General features: G+C 45.5%; 1 protein-coding gene across 1 annotated transcript; it reads left to right on the top strand.

Moving 5' to 3' along the window:
- Nucleotides 1-289: 289 nt before the first annotated feature.
- Nucleotides 290-23722, top strand: SYP (synaptophysin). Its single transcript, XM_056538955.1, has 6 exons — nucleotides 290-379; nucleotides 5781-5846; nucleotides 16633-16757; nucleotides 18953-19154; nucleotides 20520-20711; nucleotides 23424-23722. Exons 1-6 carry the CDS (start codon nucleotides 362-364, stop codon nucleotides 23715-23717), a joined length of 897 nt encoding a protein of 298 aa, XP_056394930.1. The 5' UTR covers nucleotides 290-361; the 3' UTR covers nucleotides 23718-23722.
- Nucleotides 23723-24059: the final 337 nt, after the last annotated feature.

The following is a 24059-nucleotide window of genomic DNA, read 5'->3' as shown; positions in this document are numbered from 1 at the left end:
TGGAGGGGCCATAGGTTTCTAGTACAGTGGAGATGCTCCAGGCTCTCAGTAAAGCCAGTTGGGGGCCACACATATTGCGGACCCAGTAATGGGAGCACACAACACACGTCAGACGAGTTGTCGGTCTGAGGGGGTCACTACAGACGTCAACACTGTCCCAGGCTTCCCCAGCCCTATTTATACTGCCCACAGTAAAGATGGAGGCCGATGACGTCACAGCGCCCCCTAGCCTCGGCCCCCATTGGCCGCTCCGCTGACAGCTGTTCCACACAGCCTCCTGCCCCAGCCGCCGCATCTCCGGCTCTTACAGATAAAGCGCATCCCCCCTCCGCGCTGCGCGATTCACCAGCATCCTGCAGACATGGACGTGGTCAACCAGGTGAGAGCTCGGGAGGGGGCAGACAATCGGGGGTACAGGGGCCACATATGGGGGGACACTGGGGGTGATCAGCATTAGGATAGGAGACTATATTGGGGAGATCATTGAGATAATAGAGAAACAGATGGAGGAAAGGGAGGGTATAGGCAGAAGGAAAATGGTCGTGAGGAGGAGGGGAGTGAGAAGACAGGATTAACACATATAGGTAGGGAGGCACCTATAGATATATATATATAGTATATACTGTATACACAATGCACCCACACTGATTATTACATCTTATGGATGATGATGATGATGATGGTGCATGCTGTAATCCTATGCCTCCTCAATGAGAATTACAATGACTGATTTATGGGGGATGGGCTACGTGTCGACATCCATGGTTTCCAGGACGTGGTGGGTGTTTATTGGTACGATGCATGCCGAAGGGTTAAAGGACGCGTGCGGGTCAGGATGGCGGAGACCGGAGAGCACGCTCACCTTCTGCTCCCCCCCTGGTGTGATACAAGGACATCTGGGTGTCCCCCCCCCCCCCCCCCCCATCCAACCAAGACACCGCCAAGGTTAACGGTGGGGAGGACAGGGCTGGAGGTAAAACGTTGGGATCGACCGGGATCAATGGAGCTAGAATAGGAGAACCGAGGGTTAATAGTCTAGAATGATACATTAGGAGGATACAAATGTTATACACATTAATGATGTTCTTGATGTATTGGTCATCTTTCTGGGAGAACATAGATGTGATCGGTGAATAACATGGATGTCACGTTAGGTCATGGCTTTGTTCTGTATATTTCCTGGTTCCGTTCTACATCTAAGAACCTTTATAAGATCCACAAAGGTTCTACATCTGAGAACCTTTATAAGATCCATAAAGATTCTACATCTGAGAAACCTTATAATATCCATAAAGATTCTACATCTGAGAAACCTTATAAGATCCACAAAGGTTCTACATCTGAGAACCTTCATAAGATCCATAAAGGTTCTACATCTGAGAACCTTCATAAGATCCATAAAGATTCTACATCTGAGAACCTTCATAAGATCCACAAAGGTTCTACATCTGAGAAACCTTATAAGATCCATAAAGATTCTACATCTGAGAACCTTCATAAGATCCATCAAGATTCTACATCTGAGAACCTTCATAGGATCCATAAAGATTCTACATCTGAGAACCTTCATAGGATCCATAAAGATTCTACATCTGAGAACCTTCATAAGATCCTTAAAGGTTCTACATCTGAGAACCTTCATATGATCCATAAAGGTTCTATATCTGAAAACCCTTATAAGATCCATAAAGGTTCTACATCTGAGAACCTTCATAGGATCCATAAAGATTCTACATCTAAGAACCTTCATAGGATCCATAAAGATTCTACATTTGAGAAACCTTATAAGATCCATAAAGGTTCTACATCTGAGAACCTTTATTCTTAAGAAAGTGACCAGTCTGCACTAGAGGGTTTGGAGATGTTCTATGTCAGTGGTCTTCAAACTGTGGACCTCCAGATGTTGCAAAACTACAACTCCCACCATGCCCGGACTGCCGACGGCAGTCCGGGCATGGTGGGAGTTGTAGTTTTGCAACATCTGGAGGTCCACAGTTTGAAGACCACTGCCGTATGGATTCCTTGGCAGGCACAAGTACTGATCTAGCTTGGTTCTTAGCTTTATAGGATATGTTAATAAGGAGGAGGAGGGTTCCTCCTTAAATATGGCTCTTCAGGGGGGGAGGATGTGTACGGAAGCATATTGTCTGAATGACCTGGTAGTCCTAGAACCAGTCCCCACCCATATGGGAGACGTTCACCTCAATCTTATAGAAGACGCTATAGATCTTCCTCTAGTCTATCCCATATGATGGTGTCTTCCAGTCTTTGTTCTGTCATCTAACCTGATGACTCTCCAAGCCATTTCTAGTATGGACTCTTGACATGTGTGGAGGAGGAGGGTTCTTCCTTAAGTGTGGGTCTTCTCATAAACATTTATATAAATGCCTACATAATGATGCCAGACAGCCCAGCACTGCCCCGGGCACTTTTAGGAGGAACATTAAAAGGGCATGGGGCTCAATCCCCCTTTCTAGTCAGCCTGTGCACGTCCCTGTCTTCATCTATCGGATACAATGGTGTCTTCCAGTCTTTGTTCTATGCCATCTAACCCGATGGCTTCCCGAACCATTTGTGGTATGGACTCCTGTACCTCATGCCAGCTTCTACGACCTGCTCTGCTTTGCCCAACCTAGAGCTTGATCTTTCTCATTTGGCACCTATGGCCTATTCTTTTGCCGACATACGGGGCAGGGGTCAAGTCCTGGGGAAAAAAAAGTGAGGGAACTCATCCAAAATTTCCACTAAACGGCTGGTCCTGCAGGGTTCCTGCTAATGGGAATGGTGTTCCTGCTGTGAAGAAAGTGCAGGAACTCAGTTCCCATGCGTTCCTGCAGGACATGAGCCCTGCATACGGGTTAAAGCAAAAACCCACCAGGTCTCCAAACTTTATTTATAAACCTGATGCTTCCTCTTAGGATGACCTATTCTTTTCAACCATGCCTCCTCTCTTTTTGAAAAGGAGTAATTCCCTACACAAGATTAAAGGGGTACTCCAGTGGAAAAAAATGTTTTTTCGAAACAACTGGTGCCAGGAAGTTAAACAGATTTGTAAATGACTTCTATTTAAAAAATCTTAATCCGCTGCTGTATGCTCCACAGGAAGTTCTTTTCTTTTTTGCATTCCTTTTCTGTCTGACCCCAGTGCTCTCTGCTGACACCTCTGTCCGTATCAGGAACTGTACAAAGTACAAGCACATACCCATAGCAAATCTCTTCTGTTCCGGACAGTTCCTGATACGGACAGAGGTGGCAGCAGAGAGCACTGTGGTCAGACTGGAAAGAACTACACAACTTCCTCTGTAGTATACAGCAGCTGATAAGTACTGGAAGGATTAAGATTTTTAAATAGAAGTCATTTACAAATCTGTATAACTTCCTGGCACCAGTTGATCTGAAAAAATTTTTTTCCACCGGAGTACCCCTTAAAGGACAGAAAGCCACCCATATCAGGTTACTGTAACATTTTAAGTGATATCGGACACGCACCCTGTGGTTATTTCAGGTTTCATTCCTGGCCAATTTTCCAAACCTTAAAGGGGTTATCCAGGAAAAAACTTTTTTTATATATATCATCTGGCTCCAGAAAGTTAAACAGATTTGTAAATTACTTCTATTAAAAAAATCTTAATAATTTCAGTACTTATGAGCTTCTGAAGTTAAGGTTGTTCTTTTCTGTCCAAGTGCTCTCTCCTGACATCTCTGCTTCTCTCGGGGAACCGCCCAGTTTAGAAGATGTTTGCTATGGGGATTTGCTTCTAAACTGGGCGGTTCCCGAGACAGGTGTCATCAGAGAGCACTTAGACAGAAAAGAACAACCTTAACTTCAGAAGCTCATATGTACTGAAAGGATTAAGATTTTTTTAATGGAAGTAATTTACAAATCTGTTTAACTTTCTGGAGCCAGTTGATTGTGGCCAGAATGGAGAGCGTTTACAGAGAGATTACTGAGGACCTGTCTGTCCTGCATTACACATAAAGCCCATTGGTTTGATAGACAGCATGTAATACTTAGTTTCTCCTGCGGGGGAGCTGCAGGGAAAGTAAACATGTATTGCCAGATTTCCTCAAAAGGTTACAGCTGATTGCTGGAGGTCCAAGATCAGTGGCCTCCAAACTGTAGACCTCCATATATTGCAAAACTACAAATCCCACCATGCCCGGACTGCCGACGGCAGTCCGGGCATGGTGGGAGTTGTAGTTTTGCAACAGCTGGAGGTCCACAGTGTCAAGACCACTGACATAGAACGCAATTTTAAAAGTGCTACATCCACAGTTTGGAGACCACTGTTCTAGAATTTGGTTTCACCCATTGCTCCAATATTCAAGGGGTTGTTTACTTTTTAATAGAAGTGTCCCATGATAGGGTGCCCCTGATTAAAAGGGCATCTCTGCTGTAGACAATTCCAACTTGTTAGGAGGGCACCTTGAAAAACAGGGAGATCACCAAGTATCCTCTTTCTAAGACCCCAAGGGTGTGGGGAAACCTGGTAGTAAGGCCCCATGCACACTACGGAATATCCGCGTTAGTGTTCGATTTTGCTGCAGCTCCTCCGCTGGTGAAATAAAGTATTACACGCTGCCCATTGAAATAAATGGGATGTCTGTGTAATCCAGGACAGCAGGCAGAGGACTAACCCCTCCATGAACTTGAAACTCTCTAAAGGGCCTGTAACATTTCAGATGGACATTCCATGGGCAGGACAGCTTGTCTCCATAGACGGCAGCGCATTTACGAGCGGATTCCGCTGAAAGAATAAACATGTCAATCCTTTGGCGGGAGCCTGGGATCCGGAACATCTGCCGCAGAGATTCCATAGTATGAATAGTGCAGCAGAATCCCATTGAAAACAACCGAAAGCTGCTGCATCGGAATCTAATGCTTAGTGTGAATGGGGCCCTGATTGGTAGTTAAGACATGTTTTTGAAACCGGACAACCCCTTTTTAAAAATTAGTTATAATCTGTAAGGGGATAATCCATCAGCAGGTGTTCAGTTTCCCTGCAGCGCCACCACAGGGGAAATAAGGTATTACACAGTTCCCATTGTAAACTATGAGATGACAGGTCCTCCAAGGATATATATATATATATATATATATATATATATATATATATATAATTGCAGATTATTGTCCTGAGAAGAGGCATCCCCTTTATTAGAATGAAAGACTCCGATATGGTATTTGACAATAGGCGGACATCCTTTTAGCCCGGATTAATATTCGATTTGATATCAAACAGGCCGCCACGAAGGCTGACGCACCTGTCCATAGCAGCCGAGCAGGTCCCTACATTCGGTTCCTACATCAGAGCTGTATCCCCATTGCTTTCTATGGGGAAACGACTGCTCTGAATCTCTCCTTCTATTGACTGCCTGTGTTTTTTCCCTATAAAAAAACAAAAAAACAAAAAAAAAACAGCAGCTGGAAGCGCAAGGCTGCTGATCTGTCATCTGAGCAAGGCGAGATCTTTAAATGGCTTTGCGTTATCACATTTACACAGCGACCGTCTATCTTGTGTGTGTCAGTATAGACCAGTGTTTCCCAACCAGGGTGCCTCCAGCTGTTGCAAAACTACAACTCCCAGTATGCCCGGACAGCCTTCGGCTGTCCGAGCATGCTGGGAGTTGTAGTTTTGCAACAGCTACAGGCACCCTGCTTGGGAAACACCAGCATAGACTGAGGGCGAGCAGCACGGGAAGGGTTCAGCACCATGGATAGCGGCACACCTGTATATGTGTTATGTATTCTCTGCACTTACCACATTTTTCTTTCACAGCTGGTGGCAGGGGGACAGTTTCGTATAGTGAAGGAGCCTTTGGGATTCATCAAAATTCTGGAATGGGTGAGTAATTCTTCTAAAGGTACATATTGTGCATGTGTATTTGTCACCTTGTTTCTTATCGAGGTACTAGCAGAGTACACAGTGTTGCCGGGTCTACTTTTTAATCCTTGTCCTCATATCCTGTTTTCATATCCCGACCTCGTATCCCAACCTCATAGCCAGTCCTCATATCCCATCCTCATATACCGACCTCATTATATCTTGTCCTCATATCCCCTTCTTATATCCTCATATGACCTCATATCTTCACCTCATCCCGTCCTCATATCCTATCCTTATATCCCAACTCTATATCACGACCTCATATCCAGTCCTCATATCCTTTTCCTCATATCCCGTCCTCACATCTCATCCTCATATTCTGATCTCATATCCTGTCCTAATATCTCATCCTCATATCCCGTCCTCATATCCCGTCCTCATATTCTGACCTCATATCCCATCCTCATATCCTGTCCTCATATCCCAACCCTATATCCCGACCTCATATTCTGTCCTCATATCTCATTCTCATACCAGTCCTCATATCTCATCCTCATATTCTGACCTCATATCCTGTCCTCATATCCTGTCCTCATTTCCCAACTCTATATCCCAACCTCATATTCTGTCCTCATATCTCATTCTCATATCCAGTCCTCATATCCTGACCTCATATCTCATTCTCATATCCAGTCCTCATATCCTGACCTCATATTCCGTCCTCATATCCCAACCTCATATTCTGACCTCATATCCCGTCCTCATATCCCATCCTCCTAGTCTGACCTCATATCCTGTCCTCATATCCCAACTTTATATCCCGACCTCATATCCTGTCCTCATATCTCATCTTCATATCCAGTCCTCATATCCTTTTCCTCATATCTCATCCTCATATTCTGATCTCCTATCCTGTCCTCATATCCTGTCCTCGTATCCTGACCTCATAACCCGTCCTCATATTCTGACCTAATATCCTGTCCTGTATTCATATCCTGACCTAATATCCCATCCTCATATCCTGACCTCATATCCCATCCTCATATCCGGTCCTCATTTCTTGTCCTCCTATTGTGACCTCATATCTTGTCCTAATATCCCGACCTCATATCTTATCCTAATATCCCGACCTCATATCTTGCCCTGGTTTAGGAGGGATTAAACTGTCAGAGTCACTGGTAGAGAAGGATCTGGGTGACTTGTAGATCACAGACTACAGAATAGCATGCAATGTCAGGCTGCTGCTTCCAAGGCCGGCAGGATATTGTCATGTATCAAAAGAGGCATGGACTCAAGGGACAGGGACATAATACTCCCCCTTTATAAAGCATTGGTACGGCCTCACCTGGACTATGCTGTTCAGTTTTGGGCACCAGTCCATAAAAGGGACACTGCGGAGTTGGAAAGGGTGCAGAGACGCGCGACTAAACTAATATGGGGCATGGAACATCTTATCTATGAGGAACGATTGAAGGAGTTACAATTGTTTAGTCTTGAGAAGAGACGTTCAAGGGGGGATATGATAAACGTATATAAGTATATTAATGGCCCATACAAAAAATATGGAGAAAAACTGTTCCAGGTTAAACCCCCCCAAAGGACGAGGGGGCACTCCCTCCGTCTGGAGAAGAAAAAGTTTAGTCTCAAGGGGCGACACGCCTTCTTTACCATGAGAACTGTGAACTTATGGAACAGTCTACCTCAGGAACTGGTCACGGCAGGAAAAATTTACAGCTTTAAAACAGGATTAGATACATTCCTGGAACAAAATAACATTAATGCTTATGAAGAAATATAAAATCCCATCCCTTCCCCAATATCGCGCCACACCCCTACCCCTTAATTCCCTGGTTGAACTTGATGGACATATGTCTTTTTTCAACCGTACTAACTATGTAACTATGTATGTAATATCCCGACCTCATATCTTGTCCTAATATCCCGACCTCATGTCTTGTCCTAATATCCAGACCTCATGTCTTGTCCTAATATCCCGACCTCATGTCTTGTCCTAATATCCCGACCTCATGTCTTGTCCTAATATCCCGACCTCATATCTCATGATGAAGAGATTATGGTTGAAGGACTTGTGATGTGGGTGTATCGGGCGAAAATAGTGTTTTCAGCTTTTATTTATATAGATACACACATATATATATATATATATATATATATATGAGCTGCTTAGCATATTCCCTTTCCCAGAAAGCCTGTGGAGTGCTAATGGCCTTTTTTTGAATCTCCATACACCAGAGGTGGTGCCTCTCTCTATGAGGAATACTTATCCCTTTTACATATATACATAAATACATACACACATACACCGGTATATATATATATATACGTATAAGGCCACCATCTTTCATAGTTCTGTACGTGGTGCATTGGTTCTTGCCCTTGTATAAGCACAAGGCAGATGCATTGCGTGAGAAATCCTTCTTCATTTATGCCTTAAATAAATGATGAGACCACGAGCCAGAACATCATGCCGGCATTTACTCAGTGTAACGTTGCAGATTTATAAATATATCACTCCATTTAATGTCTTCAGATATGGGGCAAAATCAAAGCCTTTATTGTTGTAGCTGGATCCATCTTAGGGGGCTGTATATAAGGCCATTTGTCTTGTGTTAGTAGTCTCTTTGGGTAACCACTGGACTCAATATTTCCTATACAGTTTAGATCATTGATCTGCAAAGTGTGGACCTCCTGCTGTTGCAAAACTACAACTCCCAGCATTGTGAATTTTCGCTGAGGTTTTTGCCCCCCGTCTGTTTCTCATAGGCTGCATTAGCCTTGGCTAGTATTCTGACTTGTGCATTCTCACACCCCAGGTTACACTGTAATCCTCTTTACTGTTCGCTATGGCCGATGCTCTATAAATACTCATCAGTCTCTGTGGAGATGCAGGAGGTCACAATCCTTCTGTGGATTACCAGCAGCATAAATCCAGCCCCGTCTGCCCACTGTGCACAGCCACTGCCCCCTGCGTGTTCTGTAGGGGTGAAGTGCCGCACAGCGCAAATGCATTATCCAAGTCTTAACTCTACAAGTACCAGTTCCATTGCATTCAGATATTGCTATGTATAAAACAGATATATCTTGGCTACGAAATACAGCATAGAAGCAGGCACAAGCTGCGTCTGTTGAGATGAACTGCCAACTTTGAGATCTACTTAAGAAATCGTATGTGCCACCCACTTCCTATCATCTTAACATTTGGCAGCAGAAGAACCTGACATATTTTCAATCTGATAACACATTTACATATGATTCTTCATATGTCTCAGTCCAAGCTCTACATTTCTTTACATTCAGAATATTCTTATTATCCTGCATTCACATAATGCTAACAAAGCCACTGTTTTGCCCGCTGAACTATACCACCTACAGAGTCACCATGCTGCCCATCAAACCATACCACCCACTTAAGTCATAACGCTGCCCACTGACCTATGCCACCCACTGAGTCATCCTGCTGCTGAATTGTGCCATCTATTGAGTCACCATGCTGTCCACCGTACCCTGCCACAAAGTCACTATGTTGTCTACTGAACTATACCACCCATTGTTACTACACTGCCCATCTAACTATACCACCGAGTCACCATTTTGCATGTTAAACTATGCCAACCACTAAGTCATTGTGCTGCCCATCAGACTATACCATCCATGAATCACTGTGCTGTCCATCAAACTATACCACCAAGTCACTGTGCTGCCCATTAAACCATATCACACACTTTAGTCATTATGCTGCCCACCGATCTATGCCACCCCCTGAGCTATCCTGCTGCAGCTGAGCTGTACCACCTATTGAGTCACCATGCCGTCTGCCTTACCCTGCCACTAAGTTGCTATGCTGTTTACGGAACTATACCACCCATTGAGTCACCATGCCGCACATCAAACTATTCCACCCACTGAGTCACTTTGCTGCCAAACTATACCACCCACTAAGTCACTGTGCTGCCCATCAAACTATTCCTCCCACCAAATCACTGTGCTGCCCATCAAACTATATCACCCACCGAATCACTGTGCTGCCCATCAAACTATACCACCCACCGAATCACTGTGCTGCCCATCAAACTATACCTCCCACCAAATCACTGTGCTGCCCATCAAACTATACCTCCCACCAAATCACTGTGCTGCCCATCAAACTATACCACCCACCAAATCACTGTGCTGCCCATCAATCTATACCACCCACTAAGTCACTGTGCTGCCCATCAAACTATACCTCCCACCAAATCACTGTGCTGCCCATCAAACTATACCTCCCACCAAATCACTGTGCTGCCCATCAAACTATTCCTCCCACCAAATCACTGTGCTGCCCATCAAACTATACCACCCACCGAATCACTGTGCTGCCCATCAAACTATACCACCCACTAAGTCACTGTGCTGCCCATCAAACTATTCCTCCCACCAAATCACTGTGCTGCCCATCAAACTATACCACCCACCGAATCACTGTGCTGCCCATCAAACTATACCACCCACCGAATCACTGTGCTGCCCATCAAACTATACCTCCCACCAAATCACTGTGCTGCCCATCAAACTATACCACCCACTAAGTCACTGTGCTGCCCATCAAACTATACCACCCACTGAGTCACTGTGCTGCCCATCAAACTATTCCTCCCACCAAATCACTGTGCTGCCCATCAAACTATATCACCCACCGAATCACTGTGCTGCCCATCAAACTATACCACCCACCGAATCACTGTGCTGCCCATCAAACTATACCACCCACTGAATCACTGTGCTGCCCATCAAACTATACCACCCACTAAGTCACTGTGCTGCCCATCAAACTATACCACCCACCGAATCACTGTGCTGCCCATCAAACTATACCACCCACTAAGTCACTGTGCTGCCCATCAAATTATTCCTCCCACCAAATCACTGTGCTGCCCATCAAACTATACCACCCACCGAATCACTGTGCTGCCCATCAAACTATTCCTCCCACCAAATCACTGTGCTGCCCATCAAACTATACCACCCACCGAATCACTGTGCTGCCCATCAAACTATACCACCCACCGAATCACTGTGCTGCCCATCAAACTATACCACCCACCGAATCACTGTGCTGCCCATCAAACTATACCACCCACCGAATCACTGTGCTGCCCATCAAACTATACCACCCACCGAATCACTGTGCTGCCCATCAAACTATACCACCCACCGAATCACTGTGCTTCCCATCAAACTATACCTCCCACCAAATCACTGTGCTGCCCATCAAACTATACCACCCACCGAATTACTGTGCTGCCCATCAAACTATACCACCCACCAAATCACTGTGCTGCCCATCAAACTATACCACCCACCGAATCACTGTGCTGCCCATCAAACTATACCACCCACTAAGTCACTGTGCTGCCCATCAAACTATACCTCCCACCAAATCACTGTGCTGCCCATCAAACTATACCACCCACCGAATCACTGTGCTGCCCATCAAACTATACCACCCACCGAATCACTGTGCTGCCCATCAAACTATACCACCCACCGAATCACTGTGCTGCCCATCAAACTATACCTCCCACCAAATCACTGTGCTGCCCATCAAACTATACCACCCACCGAATCACTGTGAGGCCCATCAAACTATACCACCCACCGAATCACTGTGCTGCCCATCAAACTATACCACCCACTAAGTCACTGTGCTGCCCATCAAACTATACCACCCACCGAATTACTGTGCTGCCCATCAAACTATACCACCCACCGAATCACTGTGCTGCCCATCAAACTATACCTCCCACCAAATCACTGTGCTGCCCATCAAACTATACCACCCACCGAATCACTGTGCTGCCCATCAAACTATACCACCCACCGAATCACTGTGCTGCCCATCAAACTATACCACCCACCGAATCACTGTGCTGCCCATCAAACTATACCTCCCACCAAATCACTGTGCTGCCCATCAAACTATACCACCCACCGAATTACTGTGCTGCCCATCAAACTATACCACCCACCGAATCACTGTGCTGCCCATCAAACTATACCACCCACCGAATCACTGTGCTGCCCATCAAACTATACCACCCACCAAATCACTATGCTCCCCATCAAACTATACCACCCACCGAATCACTGTGCTGCCCATCAAACTATACCACCCACCGAATCACTGTGCTGCCCATCAAACTATACCTCCCACCGAATCACTGTGCTGCCCATCAAACTATACCACCCACCGAATCACTGTGCTGCCCATCAAACTATACCTCCCACCGAATCACTGTGCTGCCCATCAAACTATACCACCCACCGAATCACTGTGCTGCCCATCAAACTATACCACCCACTAAGTCACTGTGCTGCCCATCAAACTATACCACCCACCGAATCACTATGCTCCCCATCAAACTATACCACCCACCGAATCACTGTGCTGCCCATCAAACTATACCACCCACCGAATCACTGTGCTGCCCATCAAACTATACCTCCCACCGAATCACTGTGCTGCCCATCAAACTATACCACCCACCGAATCACTGTGCTGCCCATCAAACTATACCTCCCACCAAATCACTGTGCTGCCCATCAAACTATACCTCCCACCGAATCACTGTGCTGCCCATCAAACTATACCACCCACCGAATCACTGTGCTGCCCATCAAACTATACCACCCACCGAATCACTGTGCTGCCCATCAAACTATACCTCCCACCGAATCACTGTGCTGTCCATCAAACTATACCACCCACCGAATCACTGTGCTGCCCATCAAACTATACTACCCACCGAATCACTGTGCTGCCCATCAAACTATACCTCCCACCAAATCACTGTGCTGCCCATCAAACTATACCACCCACCAAATCACTGTGCTGCCCATCAAACTATACCACCCACCGAATCACTGTGCTGCCCATCAAACTATACCACCCACATAGTCAACATGCTGCCCACCAAACTTTATTACCTATTAGTCACCATGCTACCCACCGAACTATGCTATCCACTTCCCAATGCTGCCTGCTGAACTGTGCCACTTATTGAGTCACCATGCTGTCCGCTGAACCTTGCCACTACGTCACTATGCTGTCCGCTGAACCTTGCCACTACGTCACCATGCTGTCCGCTGAACCTTGCCACTACGTCACTATGCTGTCCACCAAACTATACCACATCCATTGAATACCAGTGAGTCGCCATGCTATCCACCACCTGCAGATTCATTATCCTGCCACCCACTGCCACCCACATGCTGTCCACTGAACTGTGTCACTCACTCAGGGACGTATTTACAGCTCGTGAAGCCCTAGGCACTGACTGAATGTGCCCCATTAGGGGGATTCCACAAACAGCAGCCATTTTCTTCACGCAGACGTCATAAAGCAAAAACATCATTGAGGAGATTTATCAAAACCTGTCCAGAGGAAAAGTTGCCCAGTTGTCCATAGCAACCAATCAGATTGCTTCTTTCATTTTTAACAAGGCCTCTGCAAAATGAAAGAAGCGATCTGATTGGTTGCTATGGGCAACTGGGCAACTTTTCTCCTACACAGGTTTTGATAAATCTCCCCCCATGAGTTTCACCGTGATTCACCGTGGGTCTCATCTCTATACAGCAAAAGATGGGGAAGTCAGTCACAAATCCACAACATTAAGAGAGTAAAAAAAATGCATCCACTCATAAGGGCTGCACCCCTCAACACTGCTGCCCTTCTAGGCACAGGCCCATGGAGGCCTTATGGCATATACAACCCTGCTTCTACTACAGCTCCACTTCAGTGTTCCTTAAAGGGGTACTCCGGTGAAAACCTTTTTTCTTTTAAATCAACTGGTGGCAGAAAGTTAAACATATTTGTAAATTACTTCTATTAAAAAATCTTAATCCTTCCTGTACTTATTAGCTGCTGAATACTACAGAGGAAATTCTTTTCTTTTTGGAATGCTCTCTGATGACATCACGACCACAGTTCTCTCTGCTGACGTTATTATAATAATAATAATAACGCTTTATTTATTGTTGTCCTTAGTGGGATTTGAACCCAAGTCCCCACCACTGCAAGGCAGCAGTGCTAACCACTGAGCCACCATGCTGCCCTTAGCATACATCTGCTATGCATCTGCTATGCATCTGCTATGCATCTGCTATGCATGGTTGCTAAAATGGACAGAGATGTCAGCAGAGAGCACTGTGCTCGTGATGTCATCAGTGTTCCAAAAAGAAAGGAATTTCCTCTGTAGCATTCAGCAGCTAATAAGTACTGGAAGGATTAAGATTTTTTAATAGAAGTAATTTACAAATATGTTTTACTTTCTGCCACCAGTTGATTTAAAAGAAAAAAGGTTTTCACTGGAGTACCCCTTTAACCTGTGTCTCTCCAACTGTTGCAGAACTACAACTCCCAGCATGCCTTCAAGCATTTCAGGGCAAACTAGGAATTGTAGTTTTGCAACAGGTGGGGAAACACAGGTTAGGGAACACTGGTCTCCATCTCTAACAATAGGCAGTGAATTATTTTATGCTGGTACATTCACACATGTATATTTTGCTGCAGATTATCTGCAGTGGATTTTCCCACCCATTGCAGTCAATGGGTAGCAAAATCAGCTGCAAAAAATCTGCGGCAAAATATATATGTGTGAATGTACCCTAAAGGTAGGGACAAAAGAGAGCGCATCTGCAGCATATTAGAGAGCCAGGTCGTAGCTCTGCCGTAACTCGCTCTGCTATGGTTCTGTGACCACTTGGTTTTCACTTGGGTTTTTTTTCTGGCATTTTTTTTGACCAGAAAAAAAGCTACAAAAAACTGCCCTGTCATTTTGCACTCCCAAGATGAAGTTATTGTGGTGTATTTCCAAAAATTTTGGGTTATAGTCTTGGCGTTTTTATCATGACAAGTCATGTGATACGTTCATCATGTGACTCAATGAATTCTATTGAAGAAATGGGGGGGGGGGGGGAATACCAGCAAAAACGCCAATGCTAAACCCACACAGCATTTTTGTTTTTTTGCTCCCTTAGACTTCTATTGGCAATAAACACCAATATGTTGTCCAAAAAAAAAAACTGCCATAGTCAGCAACGTGCAGCAATTTTGATTAATGATAAATTTGAGCCCAAAACAGCAAAATAAGCCAAGTGAAAAAAAAAAATGCCAAATGGGTTTGATGTTTCAAAAATCTTCATTTCGTTTCAGCTAACATCCGGCTGCAGCGTTTTTTTTTTTTTTTTTTTTTGGGGGGGGGAGTTTTTGCAAAATAAAAACCTAGCCCCCTAGCCAATACACTTCAATATGATTCCGCTGTCCCATTCACACAGCAGAGTTCCATTGAAGTGAATTGTCTATAAATGTATGCAGAAATTCTGGTGTGTGAACATAGCCTTACTGTACGTTTACATCTGTAACACACACACACATCTATTGGTTGCACTGTTGCTCAAAATTTACCAAAAAGGTGCACGGGACTTGATACATTTTTCTCAGTTATAGAAACTAGAGATGAGCGAATTTACAGTAAATTCGATTCGTCACGAACTTCTCGGCTCGGCAGTTGATGACTTATCCTGCATAAATTAGTTCAGCTTTCAGGTGCTCCGGTGGGCTGGAAAAGGTGGATACAGTCCTAGGAAAGAGTCTCCTAGGACTGTATCCACCTTTTCCAGCCCCCCCCCCATTATTATCATGTGATGGGCGCAGCTCTGAAGCCCAACATCCCTCCCCCCCCCCCCCCCCTCGCCGGTTTATCAGCCCAGCACCCCACATCGGGTTAATAATCGTTTGTCACCCGCAAGCGCAGCTTCTCTCCCCCCCCCCCCCCCCAAATAATGATTGCCCGCTGCGCTGTATCTATTCCTGTGCCCGGGCTGCAAATAGGGTATTACAAAACAAACTTTAACTTACCGTACCTTCGTCCTCCATTCCCCCGTTGCTAAGGAACCGGCCTCGCTGTCCTCCTCTGTTATCGCTGCGGTCCTGGGGATGGGACGTCACAGAGACTTCAGCCTATCGCCGGCCGCAGCGATGTCCCGCCTCTGCCGATGATAGGCTGAGCCGTCTGTCATGAAAGAAGCCGGCCGGCTCCTTACATGACAATGCGCTCAGCCTATCATCGGCAGAGGCGGGACATCGCTGCGGCCGGCGATAGGCTGAAGTCTCTGTGACGTCCCATCCCCAGGACCGCAGGACAGTGAGGCCGGTTCCTTAGCAACGGGAGAACGGAGGACGAAGGTAAGTTTAAGTTTGTTTTTTAATATTTGCAGCCCGGGCATTGTCTAGGTCAGTGGTCTTCAACCTGCGGACCTGCAGCTGTTGCAAAACTACAACTCCCAGCATGCCCGGACAGCCGTTGGCTGTCCGGGCATGCTGGGAGTTGTAGTTTTGCAACATCTGGAGGTCCGCAGGTTGAAGAGCACTGGCCTAGGTCTTATTTTCGGGGTAGGGCTTATATTGCAGCCCACCCCGATAATACAGCTAGGGCCTATTTTCGGGGTAGGGTGTATGTTTTCACACATTTTCTGTTTTAAAGTTTCTCAATCTTTTTTTTAGAGAAACACCTGACCACAGGTTGCGTGGGGTATTGTAATTCACTTTAATGAAGTTGAGTTGCATGACAGGACACAACCCATGGACGAGCATTCTGGGAAAAAAGAAAAAGCAGCCATCTTTTTGTCACGTCTCTTTCTTTATCTGAATGCACGACTGCGCCTGTAACTGTGCACTTCATTCTGTATTCCTTGTTTTGTTACGCTGCCTTCTCCTGATGTCTTTGTCTTTCGCTTTTTGCAGCTCTTTTCTATCTTTGCCTTCGCGACATGTGGAAGTTACAGCGGACAATTCACCCTGAGCATCGACTGTAGCAACAAAACCGAGAGCAAGAGGAATATAAAAGTGGACTTTGAATATCCCTTCAAGTGAGTGTGTGGTATTAGACAATTCTCCTCCACAGGCCGGGTTCACACCCCATGTAAATCGGTGTAAAATTGCGTTATTTATGCCGCAATCAGACAATAGGATAGGGAGGGGCCTATATAGCAGCTCCTTCATCTGGTTGGTTCTCGCTAAGGCTATGTTCACACTGCGGAATCCAATAGCAAGATTCAGCTTTATTGCAGAAATGGGATTCTGCTGCATGCGCACGCTGCAGAATTTCCGCGGAGATTACGATTCCGGCCTCTGAGGCAAGAATAGAAATTCTTTCTGCAAAATCTGCCCCATAATGCATATATTCTGACACCTTAAAGGGGTTATCCAGGAAAAAACTTTTTTTTTTATATATATATATATCAACTGGCTCCAGAAAGTTAAACAGATTTGTAAATGACTTCTATTAAAAAATCTTAATCCTTTCAGTACTTATGAGGTTCTGAAGTTAAGGTTGTTCTTTTCTGCCTTCTAAACGCCCAGTTTAGAAGCAAATCCTCATAGAAAACCTCTTCTAAACTGGGCGTTTCCCGAGACAGGTGTCATCAGAGAAGGGATGAAGAGAAAAGAACAACCTAAACTTCAGAAGCTCATAAGTACTGAAAGGATTAAGATTTTTTAATAGAAGTAATTTACAAATCTGTTTAACTTTCTGGAGCCAGTTGATATATATAAAAAAGTTTTTTCCTGGAATACCCCTTTAAATGGGTACTCCAGCCATAGACATCTTATCTCCTATCCAAAGGATGGGACCCCCCCCCCCCTCACGATATCCGTGTAGCACCCAGCATTCTCTGCCGGGCTGCTGCTCCAGTCTTGAAAGCCTCTGTGTTTCTGGGACTGGAGACGTGACATCACGCCACGCCCCCTCATGATGTCATGCCACGCCCCTCCATTCATGTCTGTGGGAGGGGGCTTGACGTGCCGTCACACCTCCTCCCATAGACATGAATGGAGGGGGAGTGGCGTGACGTCACATCTCCAGTCCCGGAAACACAGAGGTTTCCGAGAGTGGAGCAACAGCCCAACAGAGAATGCAGGTGCTGCACGGAGATCGCGGGAGGAATACCCCTTTAAACCTTTTTTATTAATCCATCCATGGAATGTGTTAAACCATACCTGTCATTTCAAGGGACATTTCAGGATAAGATGCTCTATGTATCTATTTCTGCCCATTATATAACTTGTATATGATATTTTGTAGCAGATTTCAGCTCTGCAGGCTTCATCTTTAATTTGTAGTTCTCCAGAGTTGGTGGGCAGAGCTCCCTCCTCTCCTCTCCATTGCTTGTCTTGCAGACACAGGACAAAGTTGAGCTGATTTTCAGGGTACAGTCTCACAGGAGAGAGGAGCGGGAGGGAAGAAGCTTGATAGGAGAAAGAAGCATTTTTGTCTAATAAGATACATTACAATCTTTCTTGTATTTGGTTGTACTATTGATCTAAAGTTTGTTCAAATGGCAGTGTCTATTTAATGGTTTATTTTCTTTTGCATAGCAATCTGTAGTTTTTATGGGTCACATTTGGGGTAGATGGGAATTATTGATTGCTTTTTATAGCCGTCACACCTCCTTCCATAGACATGAATGGAGGAGTTATGGCGGCTGTGGTCGCCTGTCATCCGGCACGGAGCGCAGTTCGTTCCGTGCACCGAATGACTGGGGTGCCGCAGCGAAGATCGCGGGGTTCCCGTGATTAGACATCTTATCCCCTATGCTTTGGGTAGCGGATAAGATGTTTTCTGGTGGAGTACCCCTTTAAGAGTAATACCAGACACCAGTGGAAAATAGTGGCAGGGATTCTTTGAGAAAGCAGACATGTTTTTTTCTCCATGGCAATGTCTTCAAGGCATTGTCCAACATTTATCTTATCTTCTTATCCAGGAATAGAAAAACAGATCACATTTTTTTCAAACAGATGAAACAGCTCCACCCTTGTTCTCAGGTTGTGTGCGGTATTGCAGCTAAGTTCTATTAAAGTGAATGGAGCCAAGTTGTAATACCACACACAACCTGCACAGTTTTCCTAACTATATAAAAAAAAAAAGTGTGACAAAAACTGTGATGTAACCTGTAGGCTCACACTCGTAATCTCTCTCTGTCTTTGTGAATATTTATTGAGCCTTTCTGCTGCTCTTTATCCCCTCCATCATATTGATCTCCAACCTGTTTCTCCTCTTTTATAGGCTGCACCAGGAGTACTTTGAAGCTCCAACATGCCGGGGCAGTGGTGCTACAAACAAGGTGTTTTTGGTCGGGGATTATTCCTCCTCCGCTGAGTTTTTCGTCACAATAGCGGTGTTCGCCTTCCTTTACTCTCTTGGAGCACTGGTCACTTACATATTCCTGCAGAACAAATACCGTGAGAACAACAAAGGCCCCATGATTGTAAGTCAGCCCTTACTATGTACTATGTAAGGGTACGTTCACACGTGCAGATTTTCGCAGCGTATTTCGCTGCAGATCCGCCGCTAAAGGGCCTCCTATATGCTGCCTTTATATGTGCCTGATCGGAGCGGCAATACGCCGCTATGAACAGACACACTGTGATGTGCGAGTTGCCGCACGCATGCGCAGTATACTCTCACATCACGGCAGCTCTTGGCCTAGCTCATTGAGCAGGGGAAGCAGCCGCGATGCGTGCAAGTACACCGCGCATGCGCGGCGACTCGCACATCGCAGTGTGTCTGCTCGGAGCGGCGTATTGCCGCTCCAAGCAGGCACATTTAAGGGCACCATACAGAGGTCCTTCATCGGCGGATCTGCAGCGTAAAATACGCTGTAAATCCGAACGTGTGAATGTACCCTTAAGCAGTGTTTTGCAACAGTGTACCTCCAGCTGTTGCAAAACTACTAGCCTTTGGCTGTCCGGGCATGCAGGGAGTTGTAGTCAGGGTAGTATGTACCATGTCAGGGTAGTATGTACCATAGAGACAGACCATGTGACTCCTATAGGGTCTCTTGGAGAGGGGGCCCCGTATCTGTAGGTACGCACTTCACCTGGCTATATCTAGCGATTGGTGGGGCTCTCAGCACTGAGACCCTGACCAATGCAAACTTTTGACATGTCCCTACGAGTTATGTATAATGATGTATAATGATAGTACAGTTTTTGCCAACCACGGTGCCTCCAGCTGTTGCAAAACTACAACTACCAGCATGCCCGGACAGCCGTTGGCTGTCCGGACATGCTGGGAGTTGTAGTTTTGCAACAGCTGGAGGCACCGTAATTTGAAAACACTGCAGTAGTTGCTCACATTTCTCTGCAATGATAACTAATGTACACAGGTGACATCTAGTGGTCGCTTCTATTCATTACAGTGCTGTGTTACAATTACGCAATTTACGCAGCCTGTAGCTAAGATTTGTTCAAGCCTCATCCGCTTTGCTTCTTCTGTATATCACTGCAGATTTTCTGTCTGCAAGTCCAGACAAATAATATGCGACAAAATAATCTGCGACAATTCTGACAATACCCTAATGCTGTAAATGGCCCCTGTAGAGAAAGTAGAAATTGGAGTAGTTGCTGTCTCATATCTAGTATCTCCCCATCTAATAGGGACCTAAACTATGAAGTGACAGCAGGCTGAGATCTAGATCAGTGTTTCCAAACCAGCTGTTGCAAAACTACAACTCCCAGCATGCTGGATGCACCCCGGCTGGGAAACACTGCTCTAGATGAGCATCAGTTACTACAGCTTTGATTGCCAGTCTCTTCCGTCTATATGCACTCTCTGTCTTTCTCTCTTGTAGGACTGTATAGTGACTGCTGTCTTTGCCTTCATGTGGCTGGTAAGTTCAAGTGCATGGGCCAAGGGCTTGTCAGACATCAAGATGGCTACTGACCCCGAGCTGATCAAGGATCAAATCCCTGCATGCGAGAATCCAGAGAACAAATGTCAAGAAGTGAGGGATCCTGTTATGTCTGGGCTGAATACCTCTGTGGTAAGTAGACTTTGGATCCAGACTATTGCCCTGATCCATCACCTATCCAAAGAATAGGGGATAAGTAGTTAGATCGTGGGGGTCCCGCCACTGGGACCCCTGCAATCTCCACTGCGGCACCCCTGTCATTCAGTGCACAAAGCGAACTCCGCTCCGTGGCTGTTGACTGGCGATGCCGGCCGCCACGCCCTCTCCATTCATGTCTATGGGAGGAGGCGTGACGGCTATGTACTAGCAGTCACGGCCCCTCCCATAAACATGAATGGAGAGGGCACGGCGTGACGTCACAAATACGGAAGCTGCAAGCTTCCGTGTTCTGGACGCCACCGCTGCCGGCCCGGAGATCGCAGGGGTCCCCAGTGGCGGGACTCCCGCAATCTAACATCTTATCTCCCATCCTTTGAATAGGGGATAGGATGTTTGCAACGGAGTACCCCTTTAACTGTTTCCCAAGCAGTTTGCCTTTCGCTGTTGCAAAACTACAACTCCCAGCATGCCCTGACAGCCAAAGGCACACTGCTTGGGAAACTGCAGTAGTTGCTCACATTTCTTTGCAATGATAACGTGTACACAGGTGACATCTAGTGGTTGTCTTTGTTCATTACATTGCCAAGTAATGTAAAGCTATAGGTGCGTCCTCAGGGTGTGTTCACAATTACACAACAATTACGGGACATAGACAAAACCTATTCATTTATATATGAATAAAAGTCACACCATTAAATCTGCAAGTCCTTGCACCAGCCATATCACAGTGTATCAGGTTTTAGGTTTCATTCCCTATACATCGTAAGGGAAAGATGTCATAGGTGTACATGAGGAGTAACACTATCTGTTCGCAGAGTATCACAAGTGCTTTATTAACAGAGATTCTTGGTTATCATATGTCAGAATACTTAAACAGGACCCCTATATGCAGGTCTCTATAACAGTGATTCCCAATTAGTGTACCTCCAGCTGTTGCAAAACTACAACTCCCAGCATACCCAGACAGCAAGCTGGAGGCACACTGGTTTGGAAACATTACTGTACAGTGAGGTCAGGGAAGTAACTTAAAGGGGTTATCCAGGAAAAAACTTTTTTTATATATCAACTGGCTCCAGAAATTTAAACAGATTTGTAAATGACTTCTGTTAAAAAATCTTAATCCTTTCAGTACTTATGAGCTACTGAAGTTGAGTTGTTCTTTTCTGTTAAAGTGCTCTCTGATGACACGTGTCTCGGGAACCGCCCAGTTTAGAAGAAAATCCCCATAGCAAACCTCTTCTAAACTGGGAGGTTCCCGAGACACGTGTCATCAGAGAGCACTTAGACAGAAAAGAACAACTCAACTTCAGAAGCTCATAAGTACTGAAAGGATTAAGATTTTTTAATAGAAGTCATTTACAAATCTGTTTTTCCTGGAATACCCCTTTAAAAGCAGCCCCGACACACAGAGCCCACCTGCCCATTGCCTTAAATATGTAAATACTTTTCATCGGAAGAAAAAAAAACATCTAAACACTTATTCAGTCAGGGACAAGTATACACTAGCACCGCACAAGCACCCGTATAACCAATAAAACCGCCATACAGTGGCTATTTAGTGTGCTACACATGCAGTGCCAATCAAAAATAATAGGGCCAAAGACCCTAGGGCAATGGTCTTCAACCAGCGGACCTCCAGATGTTGCAAAACTACAACTCCCAGCATGCCCGGACAGCCAACGGCTGTCCGGGCATGCAGGGAGTTGTAGTTTTGCTACATCTGGAGGTCTGCAGGTTGAAGACCACTGCCCTAGGCCAAAACCTTAAAGAAGTACTCCGGCGGAACAAATATTTTTTTTAGGTCTATATAAGTCAACTGGTGCCAGAAAGTTAAACAGATTTGTAAATGACTTCTATTAAAAAATCTTTACCCTTCCAGTACTTTTTAGCAGCTGTATGCTACGGAGAAAATTCTGTTCCTTTTGAATTTCTTTTCTGTCTTGTCCACAGTGTTCTCTACTGACACCTGATGTCCGTGTCGGGAACTGTCCAGAGCAGCATAGGTTTGCTATGAGGATTTTCTCCTGCTCTGGACAGTTCCTGATACGGACATCAGGTGTCAGCAGAGAGCACTGTGGACAAGACAAAAAAAAAACTATTAAAAAAGAACAGAATTTCCTCTGTAGCATACAGCTGCTAAAAAGTACAGGAAGGGTAAAGATTTTTTAATAGAAGTCATTTACAATCTGTTTAACTTTCTGGCACCAGTTCATAAAAAATAAAAAAATGTTTTCCACCGGAGTACCCCTTTAAAGAGGAACTCTGGTACTTAAGTTCTTATCCCCTATCCACAGGATACAGGATAAGTGTCTGATGGCGAGGGCCCCCCCCCCAAGATACAGCTTTCGTGTGTCTTTGGCTTTCCCATAGAGATACATGGAGGGAGTGTGTCGGCCATCGCTCTGTGCATGAGGAGAGCTGGGGTGGGTGATTACGGGAGGGTCCCTGCAGTCGCACCCCCTATGATCATGCACCTATCCCCTATCCGGTGCATAGGGAACAAGAACTTTAAGTACTGGAGGTCCCCTTTAATAGTGCCGCACACAGTGCCCTGACATCATGATAGTGCTATGCACAGCGCCACACCAAAAATTCTAGCGCTACTCTTAGTACCATACAAGTCGGGTCTTTTTGTGATGACATTCGGATATTTTAGCAGCCCTGTGACTTTTCCCTATTCTATAGGCCTTCGGATTCCTAAACTGCGTCATCTGGCTTGGAAACCTCTGGTTCGTCTTCAAAGAGACCGGATGGACAGCTCCATTCATGAAGTACCCACCACCGGCCCAGGAGAAACAGCCCGCCCCAGACACCTACGCCCAGCAGGGTCAAGTCTACGCTCAGCAGGACACTTATGGACAACAGGGAGGTTATCAACCCGAATATTACGGCCAGCAGCCTGAATACAACCAACAGGGGTACAGCCAAGGAGGGTATAGCCAGCAAGGTGTCCCAACCTCTTTCTCCAACCAGATGTGAGCTGGTGAGTGTCTCCATGGTCAGCAAAGCTGATATCATCCACCCTAGAATATTCTTAAAGGGGCATTCCAGGAAAAAACTTTTTATATATATATCAACTGGCTCCAGAAAGTTAAACAGATTTGTAAATTACTTCTGTGAAAAAATCTTAATCCTTTCAGTACTTATGAGCTTCTTAAGTTAAGGTTGTTCTTTTCTGTCTAAGTGCTCTCTGATGAGACGTGTCTCGGGAACCGCCCAGTTTAGAAGAAGTTTGCTATGGGGATTTGCTTCTAAACTGGGCGGTTCCCGAGACACGTGTCATCAGAGAGCACTTAGACAGAAAAGAACAACCTTAACTTC

This window comes from Hyla sarda, chromosome 9 (assembly GCF_029499605.1).
Source record: "Hyla sarda isolate aHylSar1 chromosome 9, aHylSar1.hap1, whole genome shotgun sequence".
Classification (NCBI taxonomy): domain Eukaryota; kingdom Metazoa; phylum Chordata; class Amphibia; order Anura; family Hylidae; genus Hyla; species Hyla sarda.
Note: the sequence above shows the minus strand (reverse complement) of the source record. Positions and strands in the feature narration are given on the sequence as shown.